This window comes from Mycteria americana, chromosome 8 (assembly GCF_035582795.1).
Source record: "Mycteria americana isolate JAX WOST 10 ecotype Jacksonville Zoo and Gardens chromosome 8, USCA_MyAme_1.0, whole genome shotgun sequence".
Taxonomy (NCBI): domain Eukaryota; kingdom Metazoa; phylum Chordata; class Aves; order Ciconiiformes; family Ciconiidae; genus Mycteria; species Mycteria americana.
In genome coordinates this window covers 27,656,931-27,675,701 of record NC_134372.1, presented here as the reverse complement: position 1 = coordinate 27,675,701, position 18,771 = coordinate 27,656,931, and the positions used below count along the sequence as shown (strand labels likewise).

General features: G+C 58.6%; 1 protein-coding gene across 1 annotated transcript; it reads right to left on the bottom strand.

Annotated features, from left to right (window-relative positions):
- Positions 1-87: 87 nt before the first annotated feature.
- On the bottom strand, positions 88-16,561 carry HSD11B2 (hydroxysteroid 11-beta dehydrogenase 2). Its single transcript, XM_075511036.1, has 5 exons — positions 16,291-16,561; positions 1,696-1,908; positions 1,240-1,425; positions 808-945; positions 88-446 (listed from the first exon to the last, which is right to left on the bottom strand). The coding sequence occupies exons 1-5, from the start codon at positions 16,559-16,561 to the stop codon at positions 88-90; spliced, it is 1,167 nt and encodes a 388-aa protein (XP_075367151.1).
- Between the last annotated feature and the right edge of the window lie 2,210 nt (positions 16,562-18,771).

The following is an 18,771-nucleotide window of genomic DNA, read 5'->3' as shown; positions in this document are numbered from 1 at the left end:
GCAGCTGCGCACGCACTCGGGGGCTGGTGTGCCTGGAAGTCCCGGGAGAAGGCTCGCTCCTGCCCTGCAACCGCATGCAGGCTGAGGTCAGGCCTTCTTTGCGTTGTGGTGCTCTCGCTGCAGTGCTCGGGGCAGCTTGGGATTGATGAAGAATCCTTTCAAGAACAAGTCTCGGACAAAATAGGGCAGGTAGCGGTGTATGAAATACATGAGCCCAAGGCCCTGCCCTGGGTAATAGCGCACGGCTGGGTTGGCAGCCAGGAGCCCATCCGTGATGCTGTTCACCACTGCACTGAGGTCCTCCACTGCCACCTTCATGAACTGGATGAACTGGCGGTTGATTTCCTCCACGTAGTCCTCGCCGTAGGCCTGCAGCAGTTCCCGGGGCAGGCTGGCCACCAGCTGCTGCTTCTGCAGGTTCCAGAAGGCAGGGTCGCACGTTGTCCCTGCAAGGATGAAGCCCCCACCATAAGCTGCATGGCCCCCCTCATCCAGCCCCCGGGCATGGGTGCCAGCAGCCTACAGTCCCCTCCCAACCTCCCAGGAAGGTCCTGCTGAAACTGGGGGGGTTTCAGCCATGGGGGAAGCACAGTGAGAGAACCATGGTGGCTCTTCATAGCCTGGGACTGGGCCATAGGTCTCAGACCCTTCCTGCAATGGGTACGGTGCTACCATAAATGTGGCTGAGCTGGTTCGGCCAGCCCCTGTGGCAGAGGGTCTGCTGGCAGGCACCATCTCTTCTGCCTCCCCAGGGTACCTGCCCTTTGCCTGCAGGTGCAGGCAGCAAGCGTGTGCTCACCCTCTTACCTGTTTTGTAGTAGCCAGGCAGGATGAGGCTGACTTTGATGCCCCAGGGCTGGAGCTCGCTGCGGAAGGTGTCCATGAGCAGGCTGAGGGCTGCCTTCGAGGCCCCATAGGCTGCCAGGCAGGGGAAGGGCAGGTCACCTTGCAGGAGAGAAAGGATGAGCAAGCAGACTCAGGCAGCTGCCCGCATGGCCAGGGGCAGGCAGGGACCGGGAGGGCTTGCGTAAGGGCTGTCCTCCTGGCCACAGCACAAGGAAAGAGCTTAGGTTGCCAGCCTGATGCGGCTGGCTGGGGAAGCAGAGGTGCCCAGGGTGGTGGGGGGGGAAGGTGGGGGTGGTGGGGTGGGAGCCATGCCACACCATGGGGATGCTCGATCTGCACCCAGGCTCAGGGTGCCAGGGGTCTGGTGGGCCATGCTGAAGGCAGGCTGCTCACCCGCAGGGCTGCTCACAGTGACGATGCGGCCGCCGGTGGAGCGGAGCAGGGGCAGCAGCCCCTTGGTGAGCTCCAGCGAACCGAAGAAGTTCACCTCCATGCAGGTGCGAAACTTGCGCAGCGGCAAGAGCTCGGCGTCAGCGATGGTGTCATTGAAGCCGGCATTGTTCACCAGGCCCCAGAGCCCTGCAGGGATGGGATGCTTGAAGAGGTGACACAAATGGGGGATCCCCATCCTGGGGATCCCAGCTGCTCCCCGGCTCACGGGAGTCCTTCCTGCAGGGGAATTGCAGGGTGCCCCAGGACAAGCCTTATTAGCAGAGGCTGTCAGCACGGGTGCCCACAGGGATGCAGCTCACAGTGGGGCGCAAATGGAGGCTTGGCACTGCCACACTAGCTGCAAGCTGAGGTCCGGGGGAGCTGTGTGGGGTCTTGGGGGGTGCCAAGGGCTCCTACCTGTGCTGTTGGTGTGGGCCTGGACGTGCTGCAGGACACGCTGGATGTCCTCTGGCTTAGTCAGGTCCATCTGCAGCAGCGTCAGCCTCGACGAGCAGCTCCTGCGCAGCTCCTGAGCGCCAGGACCCTGTGGGTCCAGCACACTGGCAAACACCCGAAAGCCCATGGTGTCCAAGTGCCGTGCCGTCGCCTGCCCAAAGCCTGAGTCACAGCCTGCAAGAGCCGAGAGGAGCCCTGCAGTGGCCAGTGACAGCCACTGGCTGGCTGCCCCCAGCCCCCATGTACCTCCCCAGCTCTGCCTCTCCATCCCCAGGGACCAAACCCCCAGCACCGGTCCCCTGCTTGGGGCTTGCTGCCCACTCCGGACCTGCCAGGGACATGACCTTTGCAGGTTGTGGAGCTGCTGTTTTCTCTCATATCACACACAGGAGGAAGAAAACACTCCCTTATCTGCAACCCCATCACCCCAAGTGCCTCTCTGATGCAAGGTGCAGGTAAAAGCGTGGGCATGGCAAGCTCCATCAGGCACCCCTGGGAGCTGGCACAAGGCTCCGTGGGAGACCCTACATTTCCCCAACTGCTTTTCACCTCTGAGAAATGGTGACCAAGAGGCATAGCCCCCCCTTGCCTGGCTGGGGTGCCTAGAGGGTTAAAAAGGGGGAGCAAAAAAAAGGGATCCTGGTCTGCTTCTGCCATCCTGCATCCTTCAAGGGAGCATCCGATGGGGATGTCCCACGTGGGGGGGGCACTGGGTGATGCCATGCCCAGTCCCAGCCTCATCTCCTCCATCTCAGCTCAAGCAGGGGCACTGCAGATGACACCATCACCTGCAAAGCCACCATCAGGGTGGCTGGGGGACAGCCTGGGCAGGAGCTGGGTGTCGCAGGGCAGCGGTGGGGCCCGTGGGGCCGGTGGCTGGGGTGGAGAGGCCAGGATGCAAACAAAACAGCGGCAGCAAGGTACATCGGCCCCTGTTCCCAGGGCCGATGGCAGCGCTGATAGCTGGGGGGGGGAGCCTGCACCGCTGCGGCTGCCGGGCCACATTAACCATTAACAGGGGAGCACTGCAGGGGTGGCCCCTGCACCCCCCCCCCTGCACCCGTGGGTGCTCCTTAGGCTATCCCTGAGAAAGGGCCCTATCCGGTGCCTGGAGCCACCCTGGGATGGACCAATGGTGGCCCCGGGCACTGCCACTCACTCCACGGGCCCCCACAAGACCCCAGACCTCTCCCAGCACCCTTCCTGCAAGCCCCGGGGTGGGTGCGGGGACCAGCTAACCCCTCGGCTCTCCACTCCCACACCCTCAGGCTGGGATTGGGGCACTGCTGGCTCCAGCTCTCAGGGTGCCAGCTAAGCTGTCCTCGGCTCAGCATCTTTGGGCTGGTCCCCAGCTCGGCTTTACTTCATTGCTGCGTCAGAAACCCATAATAAAGCCCCTGGCCAGAGGCCAGAGCGATAACACACCCTGGAGGTGCTCAGCTGGCAGAAAGGGGCTGCAGGGACACCCCCTTTCCTGGCAGAGCCACCCAGCACCCACCATGGGTGTATGCCGGGCTGGCTCAGCATCTCCCTGGCATTACCGCCGGCATTGCCCCCAGTGCCATCCCCAGTGCCACAGGGGATGCTGAAGGTGCTGCGGGCTGCCAGCACAGCACATCCGCCTCTCCCCTCCCTGGGAACAGATCGTGCTGCCAGCAGCCGGCCAGATAAGGTGCATTATGTCGTTCCCAACAAGGCAGGAGAAAACTGCAATAAAGATAAGGTTTAAAAATAAAAGTGCTCGCAGCCACAGCCTCACCGTGCTGCAGCCAGCACCCTGCCTGCCACCGCTGCCAGGACACAGTTACCTGCACTGCTCCCACCCCAGCTGGCAAGAAAAGCTTCCAGGCCAAACACAAAGCTCCCCATCACCTCCTGAGCCTCAAAACACCAGGAAACATCCCAAAAACCTGAGAAAGCCAGGCTTGCCAGCTTGTTTCGGGCAAGCCTGGCAAGGAGGGAGCAAACACGGCCACATGCTGTCTGAGCCAGGCAGGGTTTGTTTTGCCTTAGAGGAGCAGGGCAGTCGGAGGACTTCTTTCGGAAGTTTTAATTTATTCACACACACACAAAAAAAAACCAACCCCACACAACCCTCCTGGGAGGCTGGCAGGAGGCCCGGGGCGAGGATGCTCTGGTGTTATTTAAGGTCTCTGGAGCTGCGCGGCTTCCCAGCCGCCACGCTCAGGCATGGCCAAGAGTACAGGGAGGGAGAATTAAACCACCTGGGACCATAACATGTGGCCCCAAAGCACGGCAGCTTGCCCAGCACCATGCTCGCTCCCCATGGCTACCAGCGCACAAGCCACCGGTCATGCTGGGGCTGGCACAGGAGCTGCCACCACTGGCTCGGCCCCGCCGGGAGCACCGGAGCCGGCCAGTCTGTGCGGCCCTGGCAAGGCTGGCGATGGGCACGCCACCCCCTGAGGATGCTGCATCACAAGGAGATGCCAGCGCCAGCCCGCCCACCCATCCGGGCTCCCAGCTTGCCAACTGGTTTTGCATTCGTGCTGGAGGGAGGGACTGCAATCGGACTGAGCACAGGAGAAGCGCAGCATAGGGAGCGCGGCAGAGGAGGGTAGGCTGCTCGAAGCCCCCATTGCAACCCTCCATGGGTCCCGGGCCAGCAGCCAGAAGCTTTTGCTGCAGCAGGAGCAGAGCCTGGGTTGCAAAATCCAGCAGAGCTCCACAGGCTCGGCAATTGGGGGCAAACGCCCGCCCCAGGGGCCAGCTGGCCTTCTGCCAGAGCAGCGGATCAGCAGCAATTCCCCAGGGACTTTGCAGAAGCTCCAGCCACTGCAGTGGCTCCCCCAGGAACAGGGCATGCCTGCCTCTGCTGGGATTTTGGCACAAGGAGCCCCGGCTTTACCCATCTCAACCAAGCAAAAAGGGTTGCCCTCCTGCCCACTCGGGGAGGGCGAAGAGGACCAACCACGCAGCGTGGCATGTCCACCGCCCAGAGATGCCCCTCACCAATGAAACCAGAGACACTGGAGGGGCTGAGCTGTGTTGGCGTGAGATGAAGCAGCCCAGCAGCTCCCGGCCAGCCTGCCTGCAGCCTCTGCTGCCCAGCCGTGGCAGGGTGGGCACCACTCACGCTTCCTCGCCACCAGGCCAGGCTGCGGCACAGGCTCATGTGTTGCCGGCTGAAGCCACTGTCCCAGTTTGGTGCAGGCACATTTCTTTCAGGTGAGTCAGGTGTGGCACGGCACTGGCTTTTTGCTGTCTCAGGCATTCGTGCTGCTCCTGCAGCTGGCACCGAGGCCACCGTACATGGACACGCGCTCAAAATCAATGCTGTAGTTTGCTGAGCGGAGCTGAGACGGGCGATAACATGGCTACCACCTGGGAGCTGCCAAACCACAACTGCCCCACCACCCCTGTGCCCACACCAGCATGGTACATGATGGAGGGCTGGTGGCACGGGTCCTGGTGCTCACCTCAGGACACCCCAGCCTGACACACCGGCATGGAAGCTGGAGAGGGGTTGCCCCAGGACTGAGCATCCCTCTGATGGACCAGCTCCCCCAGGTTAGCCCTGGCAGCATGGGCAGCTGGCAGCCCCAGGGGTACGCAGCTACCTGGCAAGGATGGGCAGCGGGGCAGCTGTGGGGCATCCTTTGGGGACGCTCCGTCTCTCGCCAAGCCTGGAGGCAGGCAGGTGCCTGTCAGCTGGGTCAGACACCCAGAGCAGCATCATCCCGTTCCCAGCTCTGCAAGCCATTGCCTGGGTGCCCCATATGCCCCCCTGCAGCCCTGCCACTGCTTCCCAAATCCCAGGATATCAATCCCACTTCCTGCACAGACATTTTGGGCTGCGTGTCCCACCTCCCTGCCCAAGATGCCTCACCAAGAAGGGGCCGTCACCACTGTCACCAGCCTCGCAGCCCTGGGCTCCAGGACACAATCAGCCAGAGGGGAGCTGGGGCACCGAGGCCGAGTGGATTAACACACTGAGCTGCTTGTTTCCATAGGCTCAAGCTCAAATCCTGCCTGGGATGCCAAGGTAAACATGGCTGACATTTTGCTCGGAGGTGTTGCTTTCTGGCCCTGGCAGGATTCACCACCGCCACCTCAGATCCAGCTCCTCCAGGCACAGGATGGGGTCGAGCCTGGCCACATCATGGGGAGGCTAAGCCAGGCACCCAAGCAGGCGCAGCAGGGACTGATCTCGGCTTTGCTGCTTGGGGACGGTCATCCTGGCTCCATCCTGGGAGCACCATGGGGACCCTGCAGATGAGGAAGCCCAGGGTGAGGTGGCACCGAGTAGGGTGGCTGGAGCAGGATGCAGCAGGAACAGTGCCACCTGGAAGGGGTGGGACACTCCAAAAGGGGCTCGGGGAGGGGGTCCCTGCATGGGGCAGGACGAAGCGCCCAACAAAAGCCCTCGTGAGCAGGGCAGGGCCCTGCAGCCAACACCTCCCAGGTGCCACACACATTTGGAGTGAGGAGTGATAAAGGGGTGATGTCAGCCCTGGGCAAGAGGGAACAGATTCTTGGCAGGGTGCTGGACAGGGAGGGGACAGCAGGAGCACCTGTGCCTGCAGCAGCTGAGCCGCCTTGGACATCCACCAGCTCCCTCCTGCCCGGCCAGCCATTGCCCACTGCCTGCCTGCACCCGAGGTCCTGCTCGGGGAGTGGGGCCGGGCAGGGGCACCAGCAGCCCCCACCCCACAGCAGCCAGTGGCATCAACAGGAAACCGCACCCCAGCCAGTGGCTCACGCAGCAGTGTGCTGTGCCAGCAGCAGAGCGTCCCTGCTCCCCACAGAGCCCCCCAGGAGCAGCCCCCATGCCCAGGCGCTGGCGGATGGGGCCAGGGTGGCAGGAGGTGGCAGCAGCCCCAGTGATGCTGCTGCTGCTGGTCCTCAGTGCCTGGTTTTGGGAAGCCACAAGCCTAATTAAATTAAATGAAACCCAGGGAGATGCCTTCAGGGATGACCCAAATCCCATCCCCAAATCCCCAGCCAGGGGACAACGCATGAGCCCTCCACCCAAGCAGCCTGGGTGGGCGTCCCTGCAAAGCCTCCTTCCCTGGGCAGGACCTGAGCCTAGGGGGGGCATGCGCCGCCCCCCCAGGGACCCCCCCCCATGCAGTACAGCCCACACAGGCAGCTGGAGGGAGACTACCAGCAAGGGTGCTGACAGCTCCCGCAGCTGAGGGTGAAGTGCCACATCCATGTCCCTCCAGTGGGTCCTATGGGGTGGGGGCCAGGCAGCCCCCCAGTGAGGCCTGGGGACCACAGCAGAAGGCGGAGCTGGGGATGCCCATCACTGCAGGGGGTTTGCAGGTGACCTGACCCCCTCCCTGTGCCAGGTACAATGGCCAGATGGTATGAATTACAATGGATTAGCTGAGTGTTTCTGAAGCCTCACACGCTGTCACCTCCACCCAGGAGGATATGTTTCACTTAACAAACCAAAGAGAAGGGGGAAAATCTGATTTTCTGCCTAGACAGCTCAAAGCAGCCAGGCAGAGATGACGAGGAGGAGCACCGAGGCTGGCCTGGATAGGCCCACGGCTCCTGAATTAAAGCCCATTTCTCAGGAGCAGATGCCAGCTCCAGTACGTCAGTATTGGGGACCAATGGCACAAGAGGACCCACGAGATAAAACCGTGTCAGGAGCCACAGCCCTCCCCATCACTAAAAGCCACCCAGAGGCCTTATCCCCCCCGCAAAGCTGTGGGCAGCAAATACTGCTTGCAACTGGTAGGGCTAACAAAGCCAGGGGCTCATTACATTGCACATGGCCCTGGTGCAGCCAGGGCAGAAATGAGCCCAGCTACCTTCCCCTGCATAAGGCCAGTGCCTGGCGAGATGCTTGAGGAGGTCAGGATCCACTCATGAACTTGCAGTGAGCCTCAGCACAGGCTTTAAGCTCTCGGGAGGGTGGCTTGGCACCCAGACCTGCTAAGCCTAAGGGCTCGCACCAGCAGGGTCAGCAGATGCAAAAGCACCAAAGCCTTCCTCAGATGCAGGAAGAAAGGGCACAGGACAGCCCAGGAGATAGACCAGCCCCAGCACAGCAGTGATGCTGCTGCGAGCGAGGACCAACCCAGGGCTCGCAAACAGGCGGGGCAGAGGAAGTGCCTCTCCTCCCAGCAACACTGCGATGCTTTGGGGTTTCGCAGAAAAAGGGCGCAGGGAATTTCCTAGAAGCAGCCACTTGCCGCATCCCGGGGCTGGACAGGATCTTCCAGCAGATGCCGTCTCCACCAAGGGGAGACAGACTCCCCAAAAGGAGTAGCCAGACTCTCGCAGTCAAGGATTTGAGCTTCCCACAGGCAAGGATGAGCGGGAGAAGACGGCAGCGCGGACATCACCTAGGAAAGGGCACAGCCTGTACATCAGAGCTACTCTGGGATGGATGGATGTCCCCCCCAAGAAGAGGAAGTTGTGAAGAGCTGCAGCGATAACCAGGTTAATAATTACCTTCAGAGGGAACACAGCGAACTGGGAACATGGGGCTGACAAGCCACGAAAGCCATCCATCAGCAAAAGCTGTCGCTGGGAAGGACACTCATGACCCAGGGACAGCTCGACTGGATCGGTGCTGATGCCAAGCTGGCGCTGGTAACACATCCGCCTGGGCTCTTGGAGAAGGAGAGGCCAGGTGGGAGCCAGGCTGGGAAGCCAGAAAGCTCCACCAGCCACGGCTGGGATGCAACACTGAAGATGCTCCTGGGGAACAAGGTGGTGGCAGCAAAGCCATGGCTGAGGCACCTGCTGGGGAGCATCCCTAGGCTGCAAAAGGGCTCCCCAGGGACTCCCAGCTGGAGAAACACCAACCAAGCCCCATATCCATCTCTCATGTGATAACATATCAGGCCGCAGGAGCCAGCAAGGAGAAGCAGAAGGTCATGCCTAAGGTCTGCTATGGGCAGGGCTAAGCCATCCACAAGCAGCAGAAGGGAAGACAAGCTCTTCTACATGGACCACCATGAGCCATCACCACCTTGGGACATCTCAGGGAAGGCATTTCTAGCCAGGACAGCAAAGCACCACAGCCACAACAGGACCAGGAGAACCTCTGGCCATGTGGTGGGTCAGGTCAGCCATGGAAGAACCCTGAACTGCCATGCAGGACAGGGTGCCACTCCACCCACCGCACCATGGAGGCGGAGAAGTTACAGGGGGCTGGGACACATAGTGCCAGAAAGGACAAAGCCAACCAAAGCAGTCGCTCCAGAGCAAGCCCATGGGATCATGATATTAAGCAGCTCAAACTTTGCAGCATCACAATAAAGCTACAGCAGTTTCAATGAAGTTGTACCAGTTCAGGGGTATTTTGGTCATTAAATTCTACTTTGTTTGTAAGGTACCATCTCATCACTCCCCTTGTCACAAGAATAAACTCCCCCTACATGCCACAAGCACAGGCAAGCAGAAAAATAAGTGCAAGCCCTGCCCATCCCCACATCACAATGGGCTCTGCAGTTGCACCAACTGTATTTTCTCTTGCAGATCCATGTGGAGCTCAGGCTTTTTTTTTTTTTTTTTTTTTTTTTTAGAAACTGAGCAAAACACTTGAGTGAGTACCAGTTGAGCTTCAGCCAAGACAGCTTTTGACATACATTGAGCTGTTTATACCTCCAGGTTAAGAGCCATACCCCCTTGGCCACCTCAAACCACACCAGCCCCTTCTGTACCTGATTTAAGTTGTCCCCTCCTCACCCTCCACCTGCAGCTCCCACCAGCTCTTCAGAGTCAGAGTTTGAGTATCACAAGACTATTTTGGTGCATTTTCCCAAAATACATGAAGGGGGCCCTCCAGGCTGATGTGCTTGGACATAGTTGTCCTGAAGCAGGCTGAAGGGCAATGCACAGGGCAGCACCCACACATGCCCTTCAGCTTAGGACAGCACAGGCAGAACCCAGCACACCAGCTGAAGGGAGGAAAGAAGTCACCACAGGATGGCTGCACACCCTGCATTATAGAGCTTGTCCCCACCTGGTACTAGGACCCTGCAGAAGAGCAAGTGTTGGTCATGGTGTCTTTGGACAGGGTCATGAGAAGCAGACATGCATGGCATAATGTTTATGCCAAATTGGAGTATGACCACCGGAGTAGAGAAGCAAGGTAGGGAGGGATCAACAAATCTGCTCAAGGGTATGTCTGGTGGAAGCAGAGAGACCCAGTACAAGAAGATCACCACCACCAAAATAAGCAGAAAGGCTTAAAAGAGGCCAGACATTCAAAGCCTCTGCAGAAGACATCAGGGCAGGTACTTCCTCCGGGACCTCAGCTCACCAGCCCATCCCTCCTCTCCATCCCCAGCCTGCCTGGGGAGCACCCACCATCTGGCTTCCCAGGGTCAGCTGCCCAACAAGAGGCTGCGCCACCGCAAAGCCTGTAAAGCCAAAAACTGCTTTTCAAGATTACAGCCTTAGAGCCAGCAAATCCCAGGACAGCACCATGTGCGACAGGGAAGTTGATAAAGCTCAGGGGCTGGCAGCTCTCCAGGGAAGAAGGAAGCAGAAGTGCTATTTGCATGTGGAAGCACACACAGGCTGGGACAGAAGAACAGGGACTGCAGATGGGGGATATACCCTAGCAGCCAGGGGGAACCAGAGAAGGAGGTAACACACTGGGGCAAGGTTAAAAAAAAAATTTCCAAACTATATCTATAGCAACACACTGACAGCATGACAGCAACAGTCTTGGGCATTTTCCACCTTGCAGGCTCCACAGCAGTATCTCAGATCTGAGATCACAGGAGGGACATTGGGAGGTGAAGAGGTATGAAAGTCCTGCAGCCCTTCCTCCTGCACAGGTCAGCTGGGCAAGCAGAAGTCCCCCAGCTGGGGTTTTGGACCAGCACTGAAAGAAGACTATGGGGAAAAGGCAAACACTTGCCCAGGCTTGGTGGAGGCACCTTGAAGACCCCCCCACCCCATCCCCACTCAAGCCAAATCCTGGCTGGCCAAGTCCACCACCCCTGTGCTACCAGTAGTAAAGCAGCACAGTGCTTCCATAAGCACATCCTGGCTTGAGGGGAGCTAGACTCAACAGTGGGTAACACAATCCCAGACCTCATTAAAGATGTGCTGCTCATTGGACTAGAGGGCAGCAACAGCCTACACTTCTCCTTCTGAAGCATCCGTTCCCATCTGACAATCTCATTTCTGCAGGGAAGTCTCTGCTTTGTTGCTCTCATGTCCCCACATAACCCTGAGCACTAATCAAAGCAGCTTGGGTTTCTCTACCAACTCTGTTCTCCAACAGTGTGCGACTTCTATGTGCTTTTCCTCCTAATTAGCTGTGCTCATCATTTTTGGTTAACGGTGCTAAAAAACCACCCCAACAGGTCTGTGTTGTTAGCAGGCTTTGAAAATGCTTATTTAATACATAAGTGAGAAAAAGCTGAGTGTATATATCTAAACATCTGTAGTGAGCAGGGGTAGGTATCTATTTCTGAAGAAACCTAGCAAGAGGAGAGAATCCTACAGCTGTGGAGGGCTGCTGACAAAGTGAGGGGAGAGCTTCAGCCCTGCAAAGAGAGGCAGAGGAGGCAGGTTTTCTGCTCTGCTCCCAGAAACCAGCAGCAAACCCCATAACTAGAGAGTTAAATGTTGCATTTATTTTTTTCTTTAAATATGCACAGGATTGCTTGTATACCAGGGTTGGAGTTTGGGTGTTTGGTTTTGGTCCTGTCCCCACCTCAGCTTGGAGGAGCAGTTGTCTCTGCTGTTAATTTTTAATAGATCCTGGAAAACCAGAGCAGTTCCAGGGAATGAGCTGATTTTCAGCCTGCAATTAGCCTGGGGAAGACCCCAGGTATCTCTGTGCTGTCTTACTGGCTCCAGAAGCAGAGTAGAAGTTGCCTATGGAGACCTATAGTGTCACTGGATGAAGCTTTACTCATCGCAAGGCTGCTGACAGGCTCAGCACCAAATACAGGCTGTGAGCATGCCATGCCAGTGCTCTAGCCATGCCCTGGAGCAGAGGTGCCCATCTCAGAGCCAGCATGCATTACTCAACAGCCCCAAAGTCTGGACCCCTGACATCTCCCAATCACCCAGTTTAGCTGGGTGACAGGCAGCAAAGACAGCATCAAAGTCCAGACAGGAGCAATGCTGCTCTCTTACCAGGGAAAGTGATTTACCTTCACAGCAGAACAGCAAGAATACCAACATCTGGATTGAATCACTCCATCCCACTGCAGTCACCAGATGCTTCAACATCTGTTGAGTCCATGGGAAATGCTGAAGCTCCGCTTGACTACGATAAAGTTGCAAAACCTCTGTTAACCTTGAACACAATCTGAAGCTCTGACCCATTTCAGATTGTTAATGGGGCATGCAGTTGTAACAAGAGAGCCTCACCAGGAAAACTGAGTTCCCCCTGCAGCGAGGAAGGAGAAGAGAGAACATGGCAGGTTTGGGTCTGGAGCAGCCTGACCTGCCAACTGATTTTGTTCACAAAGATTTGTAGGGGACAGATCGGTCTGCAGCTGCCTCATAGCTTTGTAAGCAACACCAAGGAGGAGCAAGGATGCAAGGGACCCAAATCACCTCCCCCAGGCAGCAGTCCTATGGCTCCGAGTTATTTCAGAGCTGTGTAATTCAGGTGCAACCTTTACAGACAGAGCAATGATTCACTGTTTTCAACTTATCATCCAAGCTGAAGTGTAAGAATCAATACCTTGCTACACAACTTGTGTCTTCCCTCTGCTCTGGCAAAATCCTGCAGGCAGGGTCTACAGGCCGGTTTGCATTCGGTCCTTTTCAAGAATCTGCAGTAAATTGGGCAACTGGCTACTGTCCGAAAAACCACCCCAAGCAGTCACACACAGCAGAGCTACACGACAGCAAGGGGCTTGCAACTGCTCCAGCTGCACAGCAGAGCCCCAGGATGCTCACAGCCATCCCTCCACCACCTCCAAACCCTAAATCCAGTTGTGTTGGGTGATTTCTGTGGAATCGCCGAATCTCACAGGCATCCACTAAGACCAGAGGGACCAAAGGATGATCTAGGCTCACATCTAAACTGACCCAGGTCAAAACCAAACCCTGCGTGAAGTGCTGTCAGCCTGGATCTGGAGAGCCCAAGCAATGGAAGCTCATCACCTCCCTCCAAGGCTGCTCTTGCAGACCATCACCCTTGCACTGGCTACAGAGGCTGGAGCGCTTTTTATATTGATTCCCAATAGAAAGGAGATAGGGGATACAAGCAACACCCCTCCTCTTCGCTCCCACAGCTCAGAGGACTCCAATGCACCCAAGGACACCCAATAGTGCCATTTTCAGATTCAGGAAGGGGCATGCACACACAGAAACAAGCCCTTTGATGCTCAGAACAAGGCTACTCCCAGAAAGCCACCGGCACATGCCTGCACTGCTGGCTCGTGGGTGCCCCACCAGCATCAGCACCCGAGGGTGCTGACCACACACTGACTGCAAGGGATGCCAGGTATCAGCTACCCCGCAGCTTTCCAGTGCTGGATCAGCCTTGAGCCAGGCAGTTGCCTGTACCTAGCCTGCCCACACCACGGGTGTGCTGGGGTCCCTGCAGCTTCCGTGCTTGGCCAAAGCCTGTGCCAGACTGTGGGCTCATCTTCAAGGCAGGTTTGGACTCATGGGCAGGCTCAGGACAACACATCAAGGACAGCATGGAGATGGCTGCTCTCTCCTTCCCAGCCCTGGGCCAGAGCAGCTGATCTACACTCCACTCCTCATACCACCCAGGGCTGACCTCTCCCAGGCCACACTGCACAGGAGGGCTTTCTCCTATTCTCCTCCTCACTGCAAAGAGCTGTCACCTCCCCTAGGAAGGCAGGATTAACATTTTCCTCACCCCCTTCCCCCAGCCAGGCTGCATATGCCAGAGCTGAGCTCCTGGAGAAGCCGGACCATCAGGATGCAGAGCAAGAGCCCCAAGGTCACAGCCACAGATAAAACAGCACCACAGGGACTAGTGGTCACCTACTTTGCTAGCCCAGGGGATGCACCATGGGACACCACAGCATTCCTCACTCCCCTCTGGCAGCACACAGCTGCCCATCCCTGCTCCAGCCAAAACCCAGCCCCTTGTGCAACACCTGAAATGCAAACCTGCAACAGATGGGAAACACAACTTTCTAGTCCCTGCTGCTACCACAGGGTCAGAAGCTTTGCTCTGCAGCAGCTCCATATCTGCTCTGCTACTTTCTCACTGAGCTGCACAGTTAATTTTTCTTCAGTGCCTTCCATAAACTAAATTTTGATTAGCCAATGATGTCCAGACTAGGACATGGGGCTGGAGCATCACATGCAGAGCTCAACTTGGGGCTGCTCCCAGGGGATCTGGGAGAGTAGGCAGCTGGAAGAGCTGAGACACCTTGACCAGGAGATACAACACTGCAGCCACATTCCCTTGCTCCAGGTAAGCATCTCTGAACCTGTGCAGCTCCCTGCTGCAGGATTAAGCCAGCAGCCAAGAAGTATATATAAAAGGAAACAATGCCCTAAGTTTTTGGGCTGGGACCTGCGCTGCTCCATGGCAGGCATCAGGAGGGGACTTTGTTGCATTTCTCAGTTGACCTGCAGGGTCCAGCATGACATCCAGCCCTGTCCCTGACCTCACACACCTTCACTGATGTCCAGCATCCCCAGGGCACCCAGCTTCATGCTTCTCCCTCTGCCATGTTTTGTTTCCCATGGGCAAGAGGAGGAAGGACAGGCTGCCTTTCTTCAAGAGAAAGTTGCTCCTGCACTGATCCTCCCTGGCTGCTCCCACACGAGACACTGGAGACTCAATACCCAGTTGCCAGGAGGTGTCCAGAATTAATCCACAAAAGAATCAGGCTAATTACTATGCAAATACTCAAGCAAGGGATGCTGTCCCAGGCAGAGTAGCCCTTGCATCTGCCCCTTGGCAGGCACCTGCTGGAGCAGCAGTAAGGAAACACAAATCCCGCACCACAGGCAGTGCCTCGAACCTGTAAAACCACAAAGTATTTACAGCCAAGAGCAAACACACCAGAGCTGCAGAGGTGTCACCTCAATGCACCAGGGCAAGAACACCTTGTTCCAGACACTGACTCACTAATTATCCAGGCAATGCCACACAACCAGGGCTGGCTTGACCTGGTGTGCCACAAGGCACCTGCAAGTGTGTGGCTGTTAGACATGTCCTCCCCAGGCAGCCCTGCCCCGCTGCAGCTTTAACCTTCACGTGGTTGAAACATTCATCCACTACCTTGTTCCTCCAAGCTTCCTCCTCCAGAGAGGCCTCCCTCTGCTTCCCACCAGCACCACAGAGCCCTTCAAGCTGGACAGGGGACCTAGCTCTCACTTCTTGTCAAAGCAACTCCCCATCACAAGACCAAATTTTCTAGGAAACAGACAAAGTCCTTCTGCCAACTTGGGGGTCCCCAAGCCCAGCCCAGACATTCCCACAAGCATGCAGGTTCCCATCCTCAGGAGCACCGCCAAGGTCATGCCCACAGGTTTCCCTCTCCTCTGCATCCATGCAGAGCCAGCAGCACCCTCCAGGCACACCTGCAGCAACAACCACCCTGGCTCCAGCGCTTCCTCCTTGCCCCATGTCTGCTGCCATAATCTTGCAGCAAAGCACCTGCTGACTCCAGATACCTTCATCATCCTCCTGTCCCACTGCCAGGAGGAAGGAGAAGGGAAAGCGCTTGTATACCAAGATATCCTAAAGAAATTCAGCCACCAAGCCAGAGCTGTGCAAAGCCTGGGCTGGGAGCACAGAATTGTATAGGTTGGAAAAGACCTTTAAGATCATTGAGTCCAACCATTAACCTAACACTACCAAGGCCACCACTATCCCATGTCCCTAAGCACCTCATCCAAACGTCTTTTAAATACCTCCAGGGATGGCGACTCAACCACTTCCCTGGGCAGCCTGTTCCAATGCTTGAGGACAGCACATCCCCTGCAGATTCACCTTCCCCATGGAGGAGCTCTGTGCCAGGCAGCCCAAAGAGGAGCTGGGCAGCAGCTGAGCAGCACTTCCCAAGGATGCCCCTGCAAAGGGAGGAGGGAACAGCCTTGTTTGCCCCCAGCAGCTCCTGGGACACAGCTCTGGATGAAGCAGTTATGCTCAGCCCTGGGTAGCCAGCTCTGTTGTAGCCTCTAGAGATGCCACAAGAAGCTTTCTCAGAACAAGCATGGCTCCAGAGGGGAGGAGAGGAGAGCCCTCGGGCCAGCCAAGGTGCTCCTAAACCAGTGGTCCAGCTCTGCACCAGCCCCACCACGTGTCCCATCCAATCTCCCAGCTTTCAGGGGAAGCAGCTCCCAGCATCACACTGCGACTGGTGGTCGATGCTCAAGCCACTTGCAGGGGCCAACACAACTCCCTAAAGCCTCCTGGCTTCAGGGCAAGGGCAACAGCAGGTACAGCCCAGCCAGTTCTGCTTGGACGTGGAGGAGGAGGGATGAGCAGGTAAGCTGGCGGCCGGGCCACTGCTCTGCCCCAGGCACCGGACGGCACCCAGGCAGGACCCTGCTTGCAGCACCGGACCGGTGGCCGTGGGACGCCCCGCTCCCCGCCGACCCTGACCCCACGCCGGGGCCGTCGGGGCGTCGAGGCCGTGTCCCCGCACTCACCTGTGACGAGGACGGCTCTGCCCGCCACCGGCAGCAGCCTGCGGGGCGATGCCCGCCACAGCAGCAGGCAGGCGGCGGCGGCGGCCAGGGCGAGCCCCAGGGGCAGCGGCAGGCAGGCGCGGCACAGGCTCTGCAGCCCGGCCAGCAGCGCCAGGGGCAGCACCAGCCCCCGGCCCGGCCCCAGGGCCCGCCGAGCCGCCCGCAGCGCCAGGCTGCCGGCCAGCGCCGCCCACAGCGCGCCGTACGCCCAGCGCTCCAGCCCCGGCTCCATCCTCGGCCCCGGCCCCGCCGCTGCCGCCGCGCCCGGCCCCGCCGCGCCCGTTTATAACCGCCCAGGCGGTGGGAACGGGGCGGGGCCGCTCCCTCCCCCGCCAATGGGAGACGACGGGACCCGCGCCGGGGCACCGGGCACCGCCGGGACCGGCCCGGCACCCCACCGGCACCCCACCGCGGGAGCGGGGCTGGGGCCGGCGGCGCGGAGCCCGGCGGGACACCGTGACGCCTACGGCCCGGCTCGGCACGGGTCGGCTCAGCTCAGCAGAGCTCAGCGCGGCTCGGGACATCGTGCCGCCTGGGTAGGCACAGCTCAGCTCGGCTCGGCTCGGCTCAGCTCGGTTCAGCACGGCTCGGGACATCATGCCACCTACAGCACGGCTCAGCTCAGCACAGCTCGGTTCAGGATGGCTCAGGACATGATGCCACCTAGGTGGGCACAGTTCAGCTTGGCATGGCTCAGCTTGACTGGGCTCAGCACGGCTCGGGACATCATGCCACCTAGGTAGGCATGGCTCAGCTCGGCTCGGCACGGCTCAGCTCAGCAGGGCTCAGCATGGCTCAGCTCGACTCAGTTCAGCATGGCTCAGGACACCATGCCACCTACAGCCTGGCTCAGCTCGGCATGGCTTGGGACATTATGCCACCTAGGTAGGCATTGCTCAGCTTGGTTCAGCATGGCTCGACACAGCATGACTCGGCACAGCTCAGCTCAGCTTGGTTCGGCCCGGCATGGCTTGGCTCGGTGCGTGTGCCGGGCAGAGCTTCCCAGCAGGAAGCGGCAGTGCGTTCAGCCCCGCTTGGCAGGAGGAGTCCCCTGCCTGCTGCCAGAGCCAGAACCAGTGCCACCAGCACCCACATCCCGCTGGGACAGGGGGAGCACAGGCCACAGCCTCCTCCCAGGGCCACCCCTCTATTGGTGTCTCCCCTCACAGGGTGGTGCCCCCAGGACCTTCTCGTTTGCTGGGGGAGCACCATACGGGCGTTGGGCCACGTGCCACCTGGGTCCTGGTGCCTTGGCCAGCCACACTCGGGTTTTTCCCAGTGCCCGGAGCAGGCAGGTAAGGTGTGAATCCGTGCCCAGCTGCTCCCTACAATGTGGTGCTAATGACCCCTGGGTGATCCCAAACCATTTCTCAGCACCCCACTGTTTGTTCACCACCCGGAGCAGGCAGCACCCTGCCACCTGGCTACCCCCATTCTGGGGCTGCAGCACGGCAAGCCGTGCTGGAAGGTTGGCTCCTGGCTTGCCCCGGCTAGTGCCACGAGGCTCAAGAGAAGCCCTGCCGTGCAGTGCCAGGTGCCAGGTCCGTGCCACCTCCAGCAAGTGCTGGCAGGAGCTCCCTGCACCGCCCCAGCCAGGGGGACAAAGTCCTCTCCTTTCCAGGTTTATTACACAGGGTAATTGCTGCCGCTGGGCTTGCTTTATTAAGCACCTGCTTTAATATTTCACCAAGCCTCCGTACTTGGTGATCCTTTGTGTGTCCCTGCTATGGGCCTGACCCTCGGTGCCCTCCGTGTGGAGGGCGAGAGGCTGTCGCATGCCAGCATCAACACTGGTCTCTGATCCTGGAGGAGCTGGGCTCTGCCAGCCAGGCTGCCATCAGTGTCAGCTGCCCTTACCAGACCCTGCAAGCCCTGGCATGGTGGTGGCTATGGCAGCAGATGCCTGTACCATCCTTCTTGGAAACAACCCCCCTGGTATCAGCGGAAAAACACATTTCATCAGCGGCAACGGCAGCAGCAGTGCTGCAGAAGTGCAGCGTCAAACAGGCTGGGGTGGTTTTGTCGGGGTGTGGTGGTGGGACCCAGCTGGGTTCACAGCCTTGCTCTTCCAGGCAGAGGAATGTTGGGAATGCCAATGAGGTAGAGGAGGAGGAGGGATGTTCCCAACAGCATGGCCACGGGCTCTCCCGCAGGAATCCGCTCACTTGTGGCACTGGGCTACTGAACTCGGTGAAAACGATGGAGGTGGCCACAAGGCAGAGCCTTGGGGAACTTGGGCTCTGAAGAGGACCCTGTTAAACATCCCCACCCATCACTTCACCAGGGCTTGAAAAATCCTGTTGCAGAAAGGTTGTTTTCCAAAGATGTGGTCTCCAGAGAGAGCATCCCTCGTCGCACCGGCCAAGTGAGAGCTGCTGGGGCATGCAAGGGAGTGGGGGTCAGGGATACGGTGCTTTACAGAGACAGCCAGAATGTAGAGTC